This window comes from Seriola aureovittata, chromosome 13 (assembly GCF_021018895.1).
Source record: "Seriola aureovittata isolate HTS-2021-v1 ecotype China chromosome 13, ASM2101889v1, whole genome shotgun sequence".
Lineage (NCBI taxonomy): Eukaryota > Metazoa > Chordata > Actinopteri > Carangiformes > Carangidae > Seriola > Seriola aureovittata.
The window spans coordinates 4,213,481-4,232,774 of NC_079376.1; the positions used below are offsets into that span (position 1 = coordinate 4,213,481).

A 19,294-nucleotide genomic window follows, 5' to 3' on the forward strand; every position below is an offset into this window, starting at 1 on the left:
ACTGAATTTGCTTCTCTGGCTGTGAAATCCAAAAACAGACACGCAAAGACCATTAATATCCACCTGTAAATCCATGAGATGGACCAACAGACAGAAATGATTTGTACTTTTTTACCCTTCTTGTATTCATTTGTCATTCATGGATAATTATACACACATTATGCAGAACTATGAACCAGTGTTATAATGCTTACGATATGGATGACATGATGCTGGTGTTTCTTTTGATGTTATTAACTTTAAAAAGATTTAAAAGTAATAATAATAATATTCAGTTATCCAAAAAGAAAAATGCACAGACATAATGGTTTGCAAAGGGACAACACTGTTTATCTCAGTATCTCAGGACAGTCACAGTCCTACTGATGATTTGGACAATGTTATTAGATGGAAGATGGATTCATTAGATGGAAATGTTGAAGTTTAATTATGTATTTACGGGCTTCTTGGCATTTATTTTGAATATTATAAAACAAGTGAAAATCAAATGAATTGAGGATTATAAATATAACATTTCTCATAAAAAATATAGAAAATAGTCTTTTTTCCAAGACTATGTTTATATGATATTGATCAAATATGCTTCAAATGCTATCCCAAATCTGTCAATAATTGGTTAATATTTTTTAGAATGCACCTCCATGACACTTGAGAAATATCAGAACTATGATCTCATACGATACCCTGTTTGATTCAGGCATATGTGATATATTTTTGTGACCCTTTTCTATGTGCAAGTCACTTAAAAACAGTACAAATAAAAACATGTATCTTTTGCTTCACAACCGTTGTTAAAAACATCAGGCCAGCCTGAAAACCATCACCTGCATTTGCAACATGGTTCTTTAAAAAAAAAATTAATATCAGCTTCACAAAACCAGATCAGTGCATTTATCAAAAGATATCTGAACCTACAGCATATTGACTGTCTATGGGAAACCTTTAAAGGGATAGTTTGACATTTTGTGAAATAAACATTCCCTTTCTTACTGATTTACATGAGAAGATTTATACCACTCCCATAGTTGTCTGTTCAATATTAGGCCAGCAGCCAGTTAGCTTAGCATAAATACACAAAAGTAGAAAAACAGGCCCCAATAAAACCACAACTTAATGGTTTTACACTTTATTGTAAACAAACCATGTTAATTAGTGAGATTTACAAGTGCTGGTATAAGGATTTTTACAGTTTGATAGAGGCAGTCTAGCTTATGCTAAGCTAAGCTAACCGGCTGCTGGTAATAGTGACATATTAACTGTATAAATATGAGCGTGGTATCAATCTTCTCACACTCAGTAAGACAACGAATAAGCGCAGTTACCAAAATGTCAAACATTTACTTTAGTATCAGTTGATTTTGATTGTATCTAAATCAGCACTTTGCTCTGATTCTTTAATATGTTTGCAGTATTACTTACAGAGGCAGGTATTCAGTACAAATATTATCCATCAGCTACCTCAGTCCAGAAAATGTTTGTATTAGTACAAACCATGAAAACAAGTCACGAGGGTTGACCACAACATATAACAGGGATCCATGTGCACAACAGTTCCGGGGCTTTTAGTTTCGTTTTCTTATCCTCAACTTTTCAAAGCCTTGAAATGTTCAAGGTAAGTGTTCTTTACTTTCCCAGACTTTTAAGGATTGTTTCACTTGACTGACACTCTGAGTCTGAGCTCATCTGATGGCCAGGATGGCATCGTAGGACTTTCCAGTCCGACACACCTGAACGTTTTGGAAGCCGGTCTTCTTCAGCATGTGGGTGTACTCAGATGGCGGACGCTCCCGGCCCTCCGCCTGCACCAGCATGTTGAGGGAGAAGATCTGAGCCATGACGGGCCCTCGTCTGTTCTCAAACAGCATGGCCTCCACCAGCAGGACGCCACCACCTGGAGGCCCAGGAGGACAGTGAGAATTAAAAAGCACAGAACACAATAATTCAAAAGCATCAGCTGTGCATATTTTTATGTTACATTCCCTTCAACCAGTAAAAATTTGAAAAACAAAACCTTAATCCATAATCCTCCATAGTCTCCTCTATTCTGCAGGTACAAAATATATTAACATATACCTGCAGAATATGCTTTTAATGCATGTAACAGCTAACAGATTAAATCCTGCTAACAAGAGATGCAGGTAACGACTGAGTGTAAATGCAATGTGGATAAAAAATATACCAGGATACAATTTTAATGTATGGCAGGTAAGAAAAACGTCATAGTATGTCACGGCATCAAATAAGATAGTATAGTAAGGCATCAATATGCCAAAAAACGTCATAGTATAGTAAGGTATAAAAATGCCAGAAAACATCTTAGTATAGTATGGCATAAAAATGCCAAAAAACGTCACAGTATAGTATGGCATAAAGGGTCAAAAAAACATCATAGTATATTAAGGCATAAAAGGTCATAGAAACGTCCTAGTTTGTCAAGGCGTCAAATAAGATAGTATAGTAAGGCATAAAAATGCCAAAAAACAATGGGACCACAGATTTAACAGTTAAATACAAACACAAAAACACACAAAGCTCCTAAAGATGCCCTGTGGAGTAATTTACATAAACTCACCTGGTCTGCAGGTGTTGTAGATCTTCTTCAGCAGAGTCAGGCACTTCTCTTCAGGCCAGTCATGAATGATTCTGGCCAGAACGTACAAGTCAGCAGCAGGGATGTCACCACTGAAGAAATCTCCTACACACATTGACAGAAAGCATGTGAAAGCGTATAATCAGGTGCCAGTTTATTAGGTACACCTACAGTCCTACACTCATGAAGTTTGTCCTACAGTGAAGCAGAGGTTCAAAGTTCATTATTGATCGGTGGCAACAGTCGACAGTATTGCAGTCAACTCTTGATGTGGTGAGCGAGGACGTATGGAGCTCACCAGTCTGAAACACAATGGCATCGTTCTCCTGAGAGAAATGTTTCTGAGTCGATTCCACGACCTGCGGGAGGTCAAACACTGTGACGGAGGAGGAGGGATACGCCTTCACCATCTCTCGAGCCAGAGCACCAGTGCAACCTGGGAAGTATTCAGACAGAATAATGTCAGAGCATGAACAACAGATATTCACTTTGTTTAGTGTGAAATCAAAATGTTTTTGATTTTCTCAGTTTTTGTGTCTGTGAAAAATGTTAACGTTTGTTATTTCTTTACGATCAATCACACGTCATTATATAGTTTACATCTGTTAATAAATCATATAATATGTTTTCACTTACAGGGAGTTTAATTATCAGTATTTAATGGAGTAAATCTAATTGTTTATCACAAATTTGTATCTTGTATCTATATCTATTATGCTGCTATTATGCACTGAGTGCTACCAGCCTCTTACCTCCAAGATCTACAATCGTCTGGAAGCACGAGAGGTTGAACGCTGTCACGATGTCGTGTCCGTCAAGAACCCACGAGGAGTTCATGAGACCCATGAATTTCAGCATCTCCTCCTCCGATCTGTGTGGTAGATTTTATCTATCAAACGCACAATCTCACAAACTCAACTACTAATGAAATTAGATAATAACAAACTCAGCACCAACCTGTAAATAGCCTGGAAAACATCCTCTGGTGGAAGGCCAAAGGTCTTTTCATTCTGATTCCTCCCCTCCCTGCGAGGCGGAAAATTACTGTTTGAACTCATGAAAATGAGCATTCACATATTCTGTGGAGTTTGCTTTAGTTCTGCAAACATTTCCTTGAGGCAGAGCAGCTCTACAGGCTATTAACTATCTTAGATAACTTTAATGCATTTTCCTCTTTTTCACAGCTTCAGTCTAAAAATCAATTAGCCATAAAAACCTCACTTCTTCTTCTGTTACTGAGGTTTAACTAAGCTTTGTAAAATGCAAAAAATCCGCTCTCTATTCAGCTGTTTTCCATTTGAACCCACAAACCTGACGGCGTCCACCATGTTATTCCACAGAGGGTAGATGGTCTGGGATTGGTAGATGATCATGTCGTGAAGAGACTTGGCGCTGCCTTTGGCCAGGTAAAGGTTCGCCACGTCAGTGCTGCTGTAGAAAGCTGTTTCAACAAAAGACATTCACAGGGAAAGACCTAACATCAAACTGAAAGCTCCAGAACACCTACTAAATGGACACTGAGGTGAGATTATTTTGGTGAATGCTGTTTCCAAAGTCAAGAATGAAATTAAACTGAATTTAAGCTGAAAAAATTGATGTAATATTTGGATGTCCACATAATTTGCGCAGGTGTCCACATACATTTGGCCATGTAGTTTATATTGCTACATTGATACACAGTTAATGTAGAAGTTCAGACCTGTCTGCAAGAAATCATCCACTCCTCATCCCTCACCTGTCCCATCTGTGGTCTCCACCTCCAGGATCTCGATGCCCACCAGGGCGTCCAGCAGCCTCTCCATCCCGTCCACACTGGTGCCCAGCTCCCGGGCCACATGCTGCGCACTCAGAGGCTCCTGGGACTTGAGCAGGAGGTCAAACACTCCCAGCTCACAGGCTGAAAATATCACCTTGAGGGACGGACATACAGTATTGTCACATCAGCACCTCGGCTCTGGTAGATAGGATCTTTAGCCATGCGAGCAGTGTGTAAAAGCAGACCTGGCATGCACAGATTACCTGAAAGTTTAAACACATAAGTCTGTAGCTGCTTTTTAAATGACTCCACAGAAATCACCAAACCATAGAGGTGCAGGTAGAGCTATAACACAGCTTAGGTGCTGCGGCCTCTAAAGCTTCATCACCACAATTCTTTAAATGCAGCGGGACAGATAGTAGATTTGACTTGACCTGAGAGAGCGAGCTGATGAGTGAAGGTGGAGTAGATCAGTTAAATATGCAATGGGGGCTGACGGTGCAGTAATCTGTACGTAAGAGTGAGTATGGATTCTGTACGTAACAGGGAGTCAGTGAAGTGAGTATGGGTGTAATGAGAGACCATCTGTATGACGGATTAAGAAGTCTAGCAACACTGTGCTTAAATGCTGCATCACAAAGCTGCTGGCACGTCTGTACACTCTAATAATGTAGAACTGAAGGATGCTCTATAGATAAAGAGACACTGATTGCTTCAATTAATGATTAATTGAAAGAAAAAAAATCCCATTCCCTCATTGATATCAATGGGGTGGACAAAATAATAGAAACACCTGCAATGCAATTCAACAGCATCAGACATTTCATCCCTCCATAGTGACCACATGAAGCAGGACTGCTGTATTAGACTGCATTAGTTTTAAGTAGGTGTACCTAATAATCTGACAGCTTATTCACCCCAGCTTATTCTGAGCTTTTCACAACACAATTCACAAAAGATTAATACATCTCTTAATTACAGCTTGTAACCTCTGTTTAAATGGTGCTTTATCAAAAATGTGTAAGTAGCAGCCCCAGATGCATTACTGCAGACTGACTGACTCTTAACTATAATGAGTATATTTAGAAGAAAAAAAGAAATAGCTCTTAAATGTTACCTTGGAGACCCTGAAGCCGTTGAAATACTCCAGAAGTTTGAATGGGTAGTCCAGCTCACTCTGGGACAGATGTTCTGCCATTGCTGCACTCCTGATGTGAGACACAAACCAAAACAGAGCCGTCCTTCCTGGAGGAATTCACACAACTTTATTGTTTCTTTGAATTTGGACAAACCTCGTATGTCTTCTGTATCATCACTCACCCGATGCTGTCGCCTGGAAAGCAGCCAAGATGGTGGTCGAAAGCCGGGGAGAGACGGATGATTTTTTTGAGGGGGGGTGGGGGGGGGGGGTGCCGGGAGGTGGTGGGGGGGGGGCGGTGTAAATTCGGTGAGTTTTGGTTTTAGCCGAAAACAGCAGCCAAGATGTCGGGGGTGTGTTGAGGAGCCGCTGTCCGAGTGAAATGGTCGTCGGATCATCAACGGACAACACCACACCCCTGCTCCGGGAGGTGATGCCAGACGAAGCCGCTTTGGCTTTGAAAGGTCGATAAGCAACAAACAGAGACGAGTTTGACTTCGACACACACTCACGCGGACACTGAGAGAGGGAGCCGTCAGCGTGCAGTTCCAGGATCAACCAGAGCGTCAACGGGGGCGCTGTTGAGCTGTCGTCAATGTCAGGAAGGTTTATTTTTAGACCGTGGTGACCACAGCGGTGACCCGCAGAACTTCATCATGTCTGCACCCTGGTCTGCACATGGATGAACGTAAATGTAGCTCTCGTGTCTGTGAATGATGCCGTGGCTAATAAAAAAGATAAATCATTTTACATACATAGATACATCTTCCTCAAAATAACCCATGTGTTAATGTTAATATGCCGTTTTTAAAATGGACAACAAATTAATAATAAAGATACATTTTTATTTGTCAGAAAATAAATAAATGGGTGATGAATGTATAAATAATCTACAATTTTCTGCTTTTATATATTTTCTTATTCACTTGCAGATGTAATTATTTCCTAATTTATTGAATAAATGTTATTTATTATTTTTTTTATTTGTTTTTTTTTTCTTATCCATTTCTGTATCAATTGTATTGTATTTATACGTCCCTGCATATTTCTTGAAAATCTGTGAATTTCCCAAAAAAACGTATTTCTTATTTAATTTTCATATTTATTTTCCTATTGATTTGTTTATTTCAGTGCTGTATGGTAATAAGGCAAAAAGAAGCTCAAGAGAAAAAGGGGGACAATTTCCCTATTTATCTAATTCCCAGATATGTGTGTGTGTATATATATATATATATATATATATATATAATATATATATATATATATATATATATTGTATTTCTTCTTCATCATGGGGGTGGGGGGGTGGCCTTGGCATTCAGGTATCAACTATGCACATTTATTAATTTCCCCATTTATATAGTTCCACATTAAATTACTTTCTGTATTTGTTTTTACATTTATGTATAATGAGGAGGGGTGTGGTCTAAGGCATCTTATGTGCATATTTGTGTTACTTTTGGCCCATAATTGATGGATAAAAGTAATCAATATTTAATTTTTGCCATTAACAGCCTCAATCTGAAAATTTCTTCTCTCCTTTAGTGATCTGATTCAGATCCAGATTCTCAGTTTGAATGAACTATATAACATTTTCCTGGTAGCGATCTAATCATTTTTTCTCTAACAGCAAATAAACTCCAGACATCTTCAATTATTAACCAAATCGATTTATTATGCATGAACAAATCCCTTCCTGCCTCTGTCACGCAGACACGCACACACACACACCCAACATTTAAATACATGACGTGGTGGGAATTCGGCATAGCTCACTTGGTTGTTGCACATGCTTTAATAAAATGATAGATATATTTACAGGATAAGCAACGTCTCCGAAAAAAATTCGCAAGAACAGCTCCCGGTCCCGCCCTGCAGCACTTTGCAACACTCCTTTTTTTTTTTTTTTTTTTGGAAATTCACACATTTAAAAATAAGTTCAGAACTGAAAGGAAAAACAAAAAAACAAAACAAAAAAGAAAAACAAAACAAAACAAAACAAACAAAAAAAAAAAACCACACAAACCATGGGGGTTTTGGCCAATACGACATAGCATTATACGTATATGGAGTTCATCATCTACATAAATATGGCAGTAACACTGAGTAATTCATACGGTCTATTTACAAAGTTTGTGAAGTGGGGAAATATTACAGTCTGTGTGTGGACGACTGCCAGAACATATGCCTTCTTTAAAGTCTGGGGCACTGAGTCTAGGAAAAACCAACACCTCCATCCCTTCGCTCACCTCCTCTGTTAGACCTGTCAGGACTGACACAACAAACAAAATAAGGCACAATTAATACTTGGACCATTTTCAGGGGAATCTACAGACTTGCAGCTGGCTTGTGAGGCATGTAAACAATTGAGTCGATTGATTAGGACTGCCTTATCACCTTCCCTTTGTATTCCCGATCAGTGATTCAGTCCATCTGATGTGATTCAAAACAGGTTTCATATGGCAAGGACCTTTGACCCCCCCCCAAACCCATCCAAAAAAAAAAAAACAAAGAAAAAAAATAATAAAAGAAAAGAAAAAGAAAAAAGAAAAGAAAAAAAGCCTTCGGTCTCAGCCTCTCTCTCTCTCTCTCTCTCTATGCTACTCAACAAATACAATCACATGGTGACAAACAAAGAAAACTAGTAGTGCATACACTACAAACACAACAGGAAAATGCAACGCCCTGCCAATTACCTTTGGTTAGGCCACAGCACTGCCCTCTCAACAAGGGGGGATGATTGAACCAAAAAGAAAAAAAAAAAAAAGAAACAGAAATGATTGATTGATAGATAAGCTGTCCAAAGCTGAAGCAGTTTCAGTTGCAATGTGACTAAACCACAGATAAAAAGAGAGAAATCTGTTTCCCCATCCCGATCCACTGATCATCTTTGACCAGTGCGTTTCTGACTAACTCCGACCAACCTCCACCCAGCGCTCAGCGGCGACCGCAATGACCACACGTATCCCCTTCCCTTCCCCCTACATATTTTGTGATTTTGTTTCAAATACATCTAATGGCACAACCGCTCTCCCCCCAGACGTGTTTGCTGTCATTAAAAAAAGCCCCTCGTCGAAGGTTTCCAATTGCTTTCTGTTGGTGGTCATCATTGTAGGATGAAGAGGGAGGGAGGTCTGGGCGTTGAGACTTGAGTCCCGTCCTTCCAGAACAGCCACGGCACCGTACAGACTCAGGAGGTGAAGAGTTTTTGGGGAGTGGGGCAGGCAAAGAGAGTGGCAGGTAGATCGATGGGGCAGGAGGAGGAGGTGGTCTGGGGGGTCTGGGGCGGTCTGTCGCAGCTGTTTGGGGCTCCTGGCTTTGGTCGGTGTGATGGAACCGCTCAGTCGTGTTTCAGGTGGTCCTTGATGTCCTCCTCGTCCGTGTACTCCGATGGTTCGTCTCCGGGCTTCAGCAACCTCCCGACGTAATCGTATTTTTCTGGAAGACATCAGCAAAATGTTGCATTAAAAAGGTGCGAGCACAAAGAGCGGCTTCAGCAGGAGCAACAACCTCACAGAGCTGCATCGATAATTATTTTAGAGATGAAACAATCAGTTCTTAAATCATTTAGTCAATGACTGAAAAATTTATTTTGGGCAGCTATTAATGTGAAAATATGACATTCATAGTTTCTCAGTGGTCAAAGTCTAAAACTCTAAATCTAAAAACACAGTCTAAAACCTTAAATATTGAAATTATTTGGACAATCGATTCATTCAAGTTATTTTCAAGCCAAAATGTCAGTTGAATTGATTTTAGCTTTATTTGCTGCTTTGCTTTGTCTTCTCCTGCACTGAGGACCGTAACTAACCATTATTTTCATTATCAGTTAATTAGCCAATTATTTTCTTGAACAATAGTTTGGTCAATAAAATATTTACAATTCAACATATAATGAATAAACAAACAAATAAAAGCAGCAAATAATAGTGTTTTTCTGTCATTTTTGATTGGAAAAATGAAAAACAGCGCTGTCGCCTCACAGCAAGAAGGTTCCGGGTTCGAGTCCCGGCTCGGCCGTGGGATCTTTCTGTGTGGAGTTTGCATGTTCTCCCCGTGCCTGTGTGGGTTCTCTCCGGGTACTCCGGCTTCCTCCCACAGACATGCAAATGGAGACTAGGCTAATTGGATACTCTAAATTGACCATAGGTGTGGCTGTGAGTGTGAATGGTTGTCTGTCTCTATGTGCCCTGCGATGGACTGGCGACCTGTCCAGGGCGTACCCGCCTCTCGCCCGAAAAGATGCTGGGATAGGCTCCACCCCCCCCGCGACCCTACTAGAGGATAAGCGGTAGAAAATGGATGGATGGATGGAAAATGAAAAACAGTTACTCGATTAACAAAATTGTTGATTAATCTTCTATCAACCGACTTTTCAATTAATCAACTAATCTGTTTAGCTTAACTAATATGATGGTAAAGGGAATGTCTTTGGGTTTGGGGCTGCAGGTCAGATGTAATACAAGCTATTTGAAACATCAGCTTTGGTTCTGGGGAAACTGATGCACATTTTTCACTATTTTCTGACATTTTATAGCCAAAATAATTTATTGTTTTGTTGCAAAAACAATCCAGGGCTTGCCAGTGCAAGCCTTTTCCTGCGACTAAAAATAGATGTGTGTGAATTGTAAAATGTATTTAGGAGCATGTACGCAATAGAAAGTATTGCAGAACTTGGCCAAACGAAAAGGTAAGTAAAATAAGGTTAATTCATTAATTAACTAATAAAAATCTGCTGATTCATTTTCTGTTGATTGACAAACAGCTGGTCACTAACTGAGATCAATGTGTTTTCCACTGAACATCAGAGAAAACGCTGGACTCTCAGAACAGTGACCAGAGTGAAGAACAAGATGCTGCCAGTAATTTACTGACGTCTTCTTATATAATTTCATCAGTCACCATTTGGAGCTGCCAACTTTCAAAGCTGCCCTGTCCAGCTTTACATTGACATTTGCATCAACTGTACATGTTTTGTCCTGTAGACTCTTATTTAAAAAGCAGAGGCCTGACATTACTTAGATGGTTTCAGTCCAAAATTAGACACTCGAGACTAAAAAAAAAAAAGAAAAGACACTTGACTTTGAAATCAAACACTGCATTTGAGGTAAAGCACATTTTAAAATTACAGACTACATTAGAACTTAAACCCATGTTACGTTTACACTGGGTACAGAAAATCATTGGATTGTGACATGAGTGATGTGGCAAAACAAAATACAAGGGGTGAAGCGAGGGCCTTTGTTTCCGTCCAGTTTCATTGTTTCCTGTTGTAACTGTTTCTCAGCAGATGTGGTGGCAGGAGATATTTTTAGTTTTGGTTTATTGCATGTTTGTGCACTCCATAGTTTCGTTCACCAGCACATTTAAGAAAGAACCTTTTTAATGGAGCAGAAATTATCAGTCGATTAACAGAACTATTTTGATGATGGATGGATATGCACCGTTTTCATGGTTCAAATGTGAATATTTTCTGCTTTTCTTAAGATCTGATAGTAACAACCAATTATTTGCTTATTCTTCTGACGCTTTCCTCAACCAATCCTTTAATCTATAAAATACCAGAAAAAAAAGAAAAGAAACATTTCAGTCACTAATTCTTTAAGCCCAAGGTGACATCTTTGTTTACTATCACACAAAGTAAAAAAAATCCACACAATTAAGAAGCAGGAAATAGAAAACATTTGGTATATTTGTGCCTGACAAATAACTGAAATGAGTCATCAGTTATAAAAACAGGTGGCAATCAATTTTCTGGTGATCAACTAATCGATTAATTGACTAATCATTTCAGCTCTTGTTGGAACAAAACAAGTTATTTGAGGGATGCCACCTTCGGCTTTAGGAAAACTTTTTTATCTTCCTGCTTTGTGCTGTGCAAATAAAGAAACAAACAAGTAAAATGCTTTACAGTAAAAAATATCAAACATTCTCTTGTTGACCTTTTAAAATGTGGAAATTTGTTGCTTTTCTTTTTCTTAACATTATATTACATTGAATATCTTTGGGTTTTGGTCTGTGGCTTGGGCACTATAAAACAATAATCACGTCTTGGACATGACGGACATTTTTAACTGTTTAACTGTTCTGACGTTAAACAGGCCAAACAAAAGTCGATTGATTGAGAAAATAATTGGCAGATTAATTGATATCAATCAATGAAAATAGCTGGTAGTTGCAGCCCTAAAGGTCACCAGAATAGTGTTTTATTTCATCTACAAGAAGTTTTGATTCTGAATATGAAGTAAAACTAAAAATACATTCAGATGCAATGCAAACTGAAGGATAGTTGTGCCAAAGCACAAATGCGACTTTTGTACTCTTTTAAATTAACCTAATTTAATCATAAAAATCATGTTCAAAATGTAATACAACATACTGAAGCAGTGGATGCCCTTGGAGAGGTTTACAAGCAAAAACACTGAAGAAAAACGCAGTCGGTTTGATCTTGTGTTTGTGTTTCTGATTCTCAGTCTGACCTGACTAAATATGCAGAGATGCAGAGAGAGGCTCTGCGGGATGGACCATAAACACGACTGATGCATCTGTGTCATCCGAGACAAATCAATATCTCAGGAACATTTTCTTTACAAGCATCAGAAAACCACCTTACCCATGAACTGCATCTCCCACTCCCTCACGCTCTCCATCTGTACAGCGTTGAGGTCTGACAAGTCGTCGTACTCGTCCCGCAGGGCGTCTTTCTCCAGGCAGAAGGTGGCCAGGCCTCTTGAAGCATCCCGGCCTGCGAAAATGCCGTAAGGACCATCTGAGAAACAAACACAAAGTCAGGATGAATGAATGTTTAGCAGAGAAGTTTCTTACTTTACTAATCACTTCCACAGTTTAACAATCATTCTGACTGAGACTCTTTACTATTCTAAACATGATGTGAGTTTTGGGATAAACCGGTCAGGCGCCAGCGGATACACAGGTCAGCTTCCTGCCCTGGTTTGGGCTCAGTGTCGTTTCTTTTAAGCTTTTAAATTGATCGACCGAGAAAAAAGTGTTAAAACTGTACAAATACATTTTCCAGCCAAGCAACAAGTTAACCCTTAACCTATTAAGTCAAATCTACGACATGTGACTGCTGCTGCTCCTGCTTCACATTAAAAGCCTCCCAGAGCTGCCAATGAGTAAACCACTTGAATACAGTGCAGATGCAGTGAGTTCACAGATGCAGCGACTCCTGGCTCCAGGAAATATCAGACATGCTCTTCTTTCTGAAGAGGGATCGTTGTGTTGACAGTGACTTAGCAGAACCCTGCATCAGTACGCTGTTGTTATTAGAGATGGAAGATATATTAACATGATATAATGTGAAATGTGATGTGGTCTGGGATTCCTGTAATCGTAACACTGCCTCTGACCGGTATTAAAGACTCCATTAGAGTTAAATTAGAGCGGCAATGATTAGTCGATTGATCTATTAGTCTGTCATCAGAGAATTAAACTGCCAACTACTTTGATGATCAAAACACATTACAACTCATTGTTTCTTAATAAAGGTTGAGTGATGCTGAACTTTTGATGCTGATATCCATATTTGAGACTTAGAAATAATCCAACAACGATATATCTGCCATTACAATGTTGTTTTTCTACATAAACTCATAAAACACTGGCTCATAGCTTAGGGGTGAAGACGCAGAGGACCATGAGCCATAACATCCGGCTGGACACCTTTGCTGCTTCCCTCATCGCCTCATTTCCTCTCATCTCTCCACTGTCTGTCCACAGCAAAGGCTTAAAATGCACCATAAATGTGTAAAAATAAATAAATGGATAAAAATGAAATAGATAAATGCATGTATGATCAAGATATGTATCGAGCAGGCTGTTGTACAGTGAGAAACATGCTGATTTTCATTGTCTTACATTATAGTGAACAGATTCTCTCTGGGTTTTGAACTGGTCGAACAAAAACAAGACATGATCTTGAGCTCATGGAAATAATTTTCAGTCATTTTCTGTTTTCAGGCGTTTTACAGACCAAAAATTAATCTATAATGAAAATAATTCTTTATTGGTATTTCTGTCTCCAATGTGGAAAAAATGTATGACAAAATCTATGTCAAAACAGGCAGATTTATCAGTGTCGCTATATGTCTGCATTGTTTTTAGGAGTAAAATGTCTTCTGAAAGTCTAAAGCTTCAGCTAAAGTATCATCACATGATCAACATTAAAGATATTCAGCTACAAATATTGTTTTTGTTCAGTATTGCCCAGCACTTGTTGCTGTTCTGTCCTGTCATGCGACTTTTACCAATAACAATTCAGTAAAAATACTTTAAATATCTTCATGATTTCGCAACTTCAAGTAGAGGATATTGAATATCGTTGATATTCAGGAAATTTCTAGTTATCTGAATGATATCGTTTAATATCCCTTCAAAGGCACTGGTGATATTCAGTCTAACAACGCCCCGGGCATGCCATGAAGTCCTTTAAATCGCTCATCATCTTCCAACAGGAACAACATCTGACCAGCATGTGAACGCTCTGCAGGCCCTCAGGTTTTCTGCTTTTAATTGTGCAACAGAAAGCCAGAGCAAAAAAAAAAAAGAAAACTCAGTCCAGTGTTCAAAGCACTGTTAAAGAGTCCATGAAGCAAAGGCGCCTTATCACCTCCAAGATTAGATGTGCTTTTACCTTGCACAACTAGACGAACGAGCATTTTATAGATAAAACTGCTAATCCTATTTTACGGTAAGCCTGAGAACAAGGCAACAAACTGATATTTTTGTCTTAGGGCCTATTATTAGAATGATATTGTTTTTTTATGTCCCGAATCACTCACAACAAAAGAAGAGCCAGAATTATGCCTGGATAATGTCTGAAAAACTTGAGTGTGTCAGCTGTAAATGGCAACTCCAGCCAGCTGGACTCTCCTCTAACCAGCAGTACAGGGCTGCAGCTAACAAGTACTTTCATTAATGGTTAATAATGGGGTCTATAACTGTCAACAAATGCCGTTTCAGCTGCTTGTCTTGGGAAAAACCCAAAAGTTTTCCATTGATAGACATGAAACAGAGGAAAGCAGCAAATCCTCGCTTGCCAGAAGCTGAACACAGAAAATATTTTAAATTTTTCTTCAAACAAGTCATAGAGGACTCTGTCTTCTGTCCCAGCACTAACTCAGATGTGATGAACACCAGCTAGACAATTTAAGATATGATCCTGCCAACTCCAGCGTGGCTCTGAGTCTATGTGTCATAATTTGGAGAGCTGGACAGATTCAGGCCTACTTGGCTGGGTGCTGGCGGTGTGGGATAGCAGACGTGACACACGAGTCTCCTGGGAGTGTGTTTGAATAATTATAGTTTATTACAGAGGTGATTTGTGAGTCAGCCAGGTCACAGAAAATGTGCAGTAGCAAGCTAGCCTTGCTTTTCAAAGACAAGAGGACATATTAAAAAGACTTATGAGGCTTCAGACTGAGAGAGAATTTGTGAAAGTAAAGCAATATAATATTTGTTTATCATATTTGTTCACAAACGTTATTCTCATCCCAGAGCTGCAGTTGTCTGTTTAACTCTGCACAGCAGAATACACAGTGACCCCAGGTGCTAAAAACACGTCTTTTCTGCAGGAAAATACCCTTTAGCATAACAAATATACACAGGCATATGGCATTTAATGTTAAAATCTCCGTGCACAGTTACCAATACCCATGCATGGTGAGTCCCATCACTGTAAACAAGCGGCGCTTCTAGACCAGACAGCCAGACAGTGCAGTGTGTCTGTGTGCACGTCAACAAGCTAACAGGCTAGTGTTAGCATGCTAGCTGGTTAAAACCTTGCAAACCAGCTTTAACTTGACCAAAAAGTTTCACAGGTTCAGTCCACATAAACATCAAGTCTAGACATGTTCAAACATCATCACAACATTTGCGACCCTCCTTCCCCTCATAACAGCTCTGCTAGTTAGCTGACAGCTAGCATCCCATTCAAAAGCACAGACAAAGCCAAAGATATAGCTAAGCTAACCTCAACGGTTTGCGCCCAAATTTTTGACTCGGGACAACTCACCCCAAGCAGGACATGTCAGCTAAGTCACTCGGTTGTCAGGTCCTGTTCTACAGAGTGCCAGCTCACCTTTCCCGTAAAACTTTTTGCCGCTGGTCACGTCGAAAATTTTCATGTTGACAGCCATCAGGATGCGGGGGTTCTGGAGTCCGTCGTACTCCCGCAGCTGCTCCAGAGTGAAGTCCCGTCTCCTCATCTTGGGAAGAGCCGAGGCCTCGTCGCCCTGGGCCGCGTCGGCGCCGAGCCGCCTGCCCCACCGCCGGTACACCACCAGACAGACCGCCACCACCAGAACCAAAATACTAATATTCAGCAACATCCCGCCAAGGCCGAGCCCGTCCGACTCATCCGCTGCCCCCTGCCCGCCGCTTGTGTCAACTGGTCCGCTCGAACTGTCTCCATCGTCCGCCATACTGCACAGTTAGCGCCTACCCGCCCCTGGACTGATGCTGCGTTCACGACCTGTCGGAAGAACGGAACCACTAGTTGAGCAGCGTTTGGTCTTGTTACATTGCGTTCTGGTACGCATACTTAAGCTAGCCACCGTATGTTAAATATAGGACCGCAAGGAACGATTATTTTAATCATCGATCATTCTACAGATTGTTTTGTCGATTAATCAGTTAATCGTTTTGTCTAAAGAATGTCACCAAGTCACTAGTTCCCAGAGTCCAAATCGACGTTTTAAATGTCTGACCAACGGTCCAAAAAACCCATTTACTATCACAGAACAACAATGACACAAAATTATCAAAAAGTGTCCTAAAGCATCAAAGAGACGAAACCAGAAAATATAAAATAACTATTTCCAAGGTTGATACATATTTCAAAACTTTGCTTCTCTTACATTTTAAACAAAAACTCACCCGGTACAACATCTACTGTTACAGGTTACAGCACATCACAGTTCAAGAAGTCCTCTATTGAGCCACAGCATATTTAAAATTGATAATTACGAGGAACACTCTAAGGCAGCAAGGCACCCGCCTACCACTGTTATGAGTTGGTTGAAAACGAAATCTTGATGAATTTTGTCCCTCCAACAGGACCCGTAGCGTAAAAACAGCCACTAAAATACAATAAAACTAAAATAACCCAACCCTATTAAAATATTTATTGAATGGTTTACCTTGTTTATTCACCTGTTCATGTCATGTTTTAATAGTGTGAAAATATGATCACGTAAGAAGCATTTTCAGGCAAAAATACACATTTCTAATACAACTAAAGCCATTTTCTTCTTTATAAAAACAATATTATGATCACAAATGTTTTTCTTGAATGCTATATTATTGTTTGTCCTTGCTGTTATGCTCACTTTTACCTCTCTTCACCTGTGTTGTCCTTTTCATTCAGCTGTTATCTGCTATTTGCACACTTTATGTAAACACTTCCTCTTAACTGCTTGCTTACACCGTTAAAGATGATAAGTAGTGAAATGCACTTGGTGGAACAAATCTCACTTTAGATTTACAGCTGATCATCAGACAGTTTGAATTGGGGTGATGACAGCTGATGAATTTCACTGTCGCTGGGAACAAAAACCTGCTGATCAGGCTCGATGACTCTGCCTCACCAACACCAGAGAATATCAAAAGGTGGAGGAGGTGGAAATCTGTAGAGGGAGCTAACTAAGAGAGTAGAACAGATCACACAAACACAACTTAATACAATCAACTGTTATTTTATATTTTTTTGCATTTTACAATTCATTAACATGCACTGCTTTAGCCTAAAACACACTCAAAAACCACATTACCGATAAAACAAATCACTTCTTAAAATCAAAACGATAATTGAATAGCAAATGATTTTTTATAGTATTTACATTTTTTTTTCTTTAAATTCAACTCTAAAACCTCTTAAGTCCACTGATGAAGTAAAGGAAAGTTAACAATTAAAGTGCTCTAGAGCACCAAGCCTCAAACATAATATGAAGTAAACTAAAATATACTGTAGTTTTATGATGCTAGCGCACACCCATAATTCCAGCAGAAACATTTTTTTTATAATATTCAATAGCAAAAGCCATTTAAAACTGCACTGATTACCTAAGACTATTCCATCAATCAAGTAAATGGAAAAATAAAAACAAAAATAAAACAATAAATTATACTACCTCTGGGTGTAAAACGGGACTTAATGTAAAGCTTCCCAGATAAATTTTCCTGGTTTTAATTAAAAACCAACATGATAGTTCAGCTGTGATGCCTGTCAGTCAGACTAAGAAACATCAGGGCACATCTGTTACGAAGCAGCAGCCTCAGGGGGTCAGTCCTTCACAAATTTATGACTGCAACTGTCAACTTTGATTGTCATGATGAAAACAGAAGACATATATGTCTCAAGACAAAAAATAAAAAAAGAAAAGAAAAGAAAAAACTGCGAGTGGTGTCAGTTTTAAACACATTCAAGCCCCGAAGAATCAGTTGGGAAGACTTTAAAAAGCGGAATTTGGACTATTTTGTCACTCCTCGCCCTCCAGTCGTCCTGGTGAATCAGATTAAGGCACACAAGACTATCTGCAGTATGTCTTATTCTTGGCAAACTAGAATCACAGTTCAAAAGCTCTTTACAGACCAGAGCGGTTGACATATTGTGGAGATCAACAAACTTGTTGAAAAGAGTTTTGGCATCTGAGAGAAACAAAAGGCAAAATGCAGGGAATGCATTTTTTTTTTTTTTTTGTAAACATTATGGAGCTGTCAGGCGCACAGATTCAAGCTCACTGCCTATGCTTGCTTTAAATGAAATGCACTGATAAAAACAATCAAATTAAGTCAACCACGCTCAGTCTCTCTTCATACCCAAACAGTTTGCCGCTGAAAAGAGCGAACGCTGAGCTCAGAGCTGCCGCCGCCTCGCTCTGCATCTCTTCTATCCAAACCCACACCTCAGTGAGGGAGCTTTCATTTATTTGGTGCAACACTTTCCTTCTTCCCGGCTCCGGCATCCGTCTTCTTGGCCTGTGCGGCTGCTCCTGCTGCTGGTTTCTGGGTGTTTTCTTTGGGTTGTTTCTGCGCAGCAGTGTTGGCAGCGGTGGCAGCAGGTTGAGCGGCGGCGCTGGAGGATTTGGAGGCCTGTGTGGGCTTTGAGGTAGTGTTGGAAGGATGTCGTCGACGCCTCCCTTCATCCCCAGCCGAGGACGAGTGACGTCTTCTCCTGCCTCCCTCCTCTCCCATTGGTGGCTGCGGGACACGGAGGTCAAAGGTCAGAATTATCATCAAACAAGGACACAATAATAACAGTGGGTCTGTCCGCGTCCCCACACATGGTACCTACTTGTGTGACGTACTTCCATTAACTGCCAGTGTCTAAGTGCACATTAAGAAACATGGAGGTTTATCTCTTCTTTAATGTGGACATCCCACACCTCTCGCTCACACATGGCTCTATGCAGCACAACGTTTTGTTTGTTTAATTTCCACATCAGTAAGTAATCAGGATCAATAATCTACTACAATCACAGTCAGACATGATAAAGGTTCCCAGTGGAGTTTTAGACCATAAGCAGCACTAAGGGCGGCGCCTTGTTTTGTTCATCACTGTTATTAAACCTCAAGGATGCACACAATGCCTTTTGTTGAGACACAGTGAATGTAAACAAAGTTTGTTTGTTTACAAGAACACTCCACAGGGCATCTTTAAGGAGTAATACCATTAATACAGTAATTAAATCCAGTGATCCACAAGCATGTGGGCCTACTGTAAGTAAATGAGACAGTGTAATAATATTTAGATTTTGTTTAAAATTACTAATAAAACTAAATGATATGTAAT

General features: G+C 39.7%; 3 protein-coding genes and 1 long non-coding RNA gene across 11 annotated transcripts in view; 1 reads left to right on the forward strand and 3 right to left on the reverse strand.

The window, feature by feature from the left end:
• Positions 1-1,110: 1,110 nt before the first annotated feature.
• Positions 1,111-5,707, reverse strand: asmt2 (acetylserotonin O-methyltransferase 2). The gene is made up of 9 exons (XM_056393592.1): positions 5,667-5,707; positions 5,464-5,554; positions 4,326-4,500; positions 3,902-4,031; positions 3,548-3,616; positions 3,343-3,461; positions 2,889-3,026; positions 2,573-2,695; positions 1,111-1,891 (listed from the first exon to the last, which is right to left on the reverse strand). Exons 2-9 carry the CDS (start codon positions 5,542-5,544, stop codon positions 1,680-1,682), a joined length of 1,047 nt encoding a protein of 348 aa, XP_056249567.1. The 5' UTR covers positions 5,545-5,554; positions 5,667-5,707; the 3' UTR covers positions 1,111-1,679.
• Positions 3,976-6,463, forward strand: LOC130180179 (uncharacterized). The gene is made up of 2 exons (XR_008829368.1): positions 3,976-4,112; positions 4,354-6,463. It is a non-coding gene; the product is annotated as an uncharacterized LOC130180179 (long non-coding RNA).
• Positions 6,464-7,133: 670 nt separating this feature from the next.
• On the reverse strand, positions 7,134-15,976 carry pgrmc2 (progesterone receptor membrane component 2). The gene is made up of 3 exons (XM_056393593.1): positions 15,584-15,976; positions 12,098-12,253; positions 7,134-8,922 (listed from the first exon to the last, which is right to left on the reverse strand). Exons 1-3 carry the CDS (start codon positions 15,924-15,926, stop codon positions 8,825-8,827), a joined length of 597 nt encoding a protein of 198 aa, XP_056249568.1. The 5' UTR covers positions 15,927-15,976; the 3' UTR covers positions 7,134-8,824.
• Positions 15,977-17,182: 1,206 nt separating this feature from the next.
• larp1b (La ribonucleoprotein 1B) overlaps positions 17,183-19,294 on the reverse strand; it is a 30,145-nt gene continuing 28,033 nt past the window's right edge. For all 8 annotated transcript variants that reach the window (XM_056392836.1, XM_056392835.1, XM_056392833.1 and 5 more), the window contains one exon: positions 17,183-18,702. In XM_056392836.1, the coding sequence (XP_056248811.1) occupies positions 18,424-18,702 (279 nt within the window). In that variant the 3' untranslated portion in view covers positions 17,183-18,423. The remainder of the gene's footprint in view (positions 18,703-19,294) is intronic.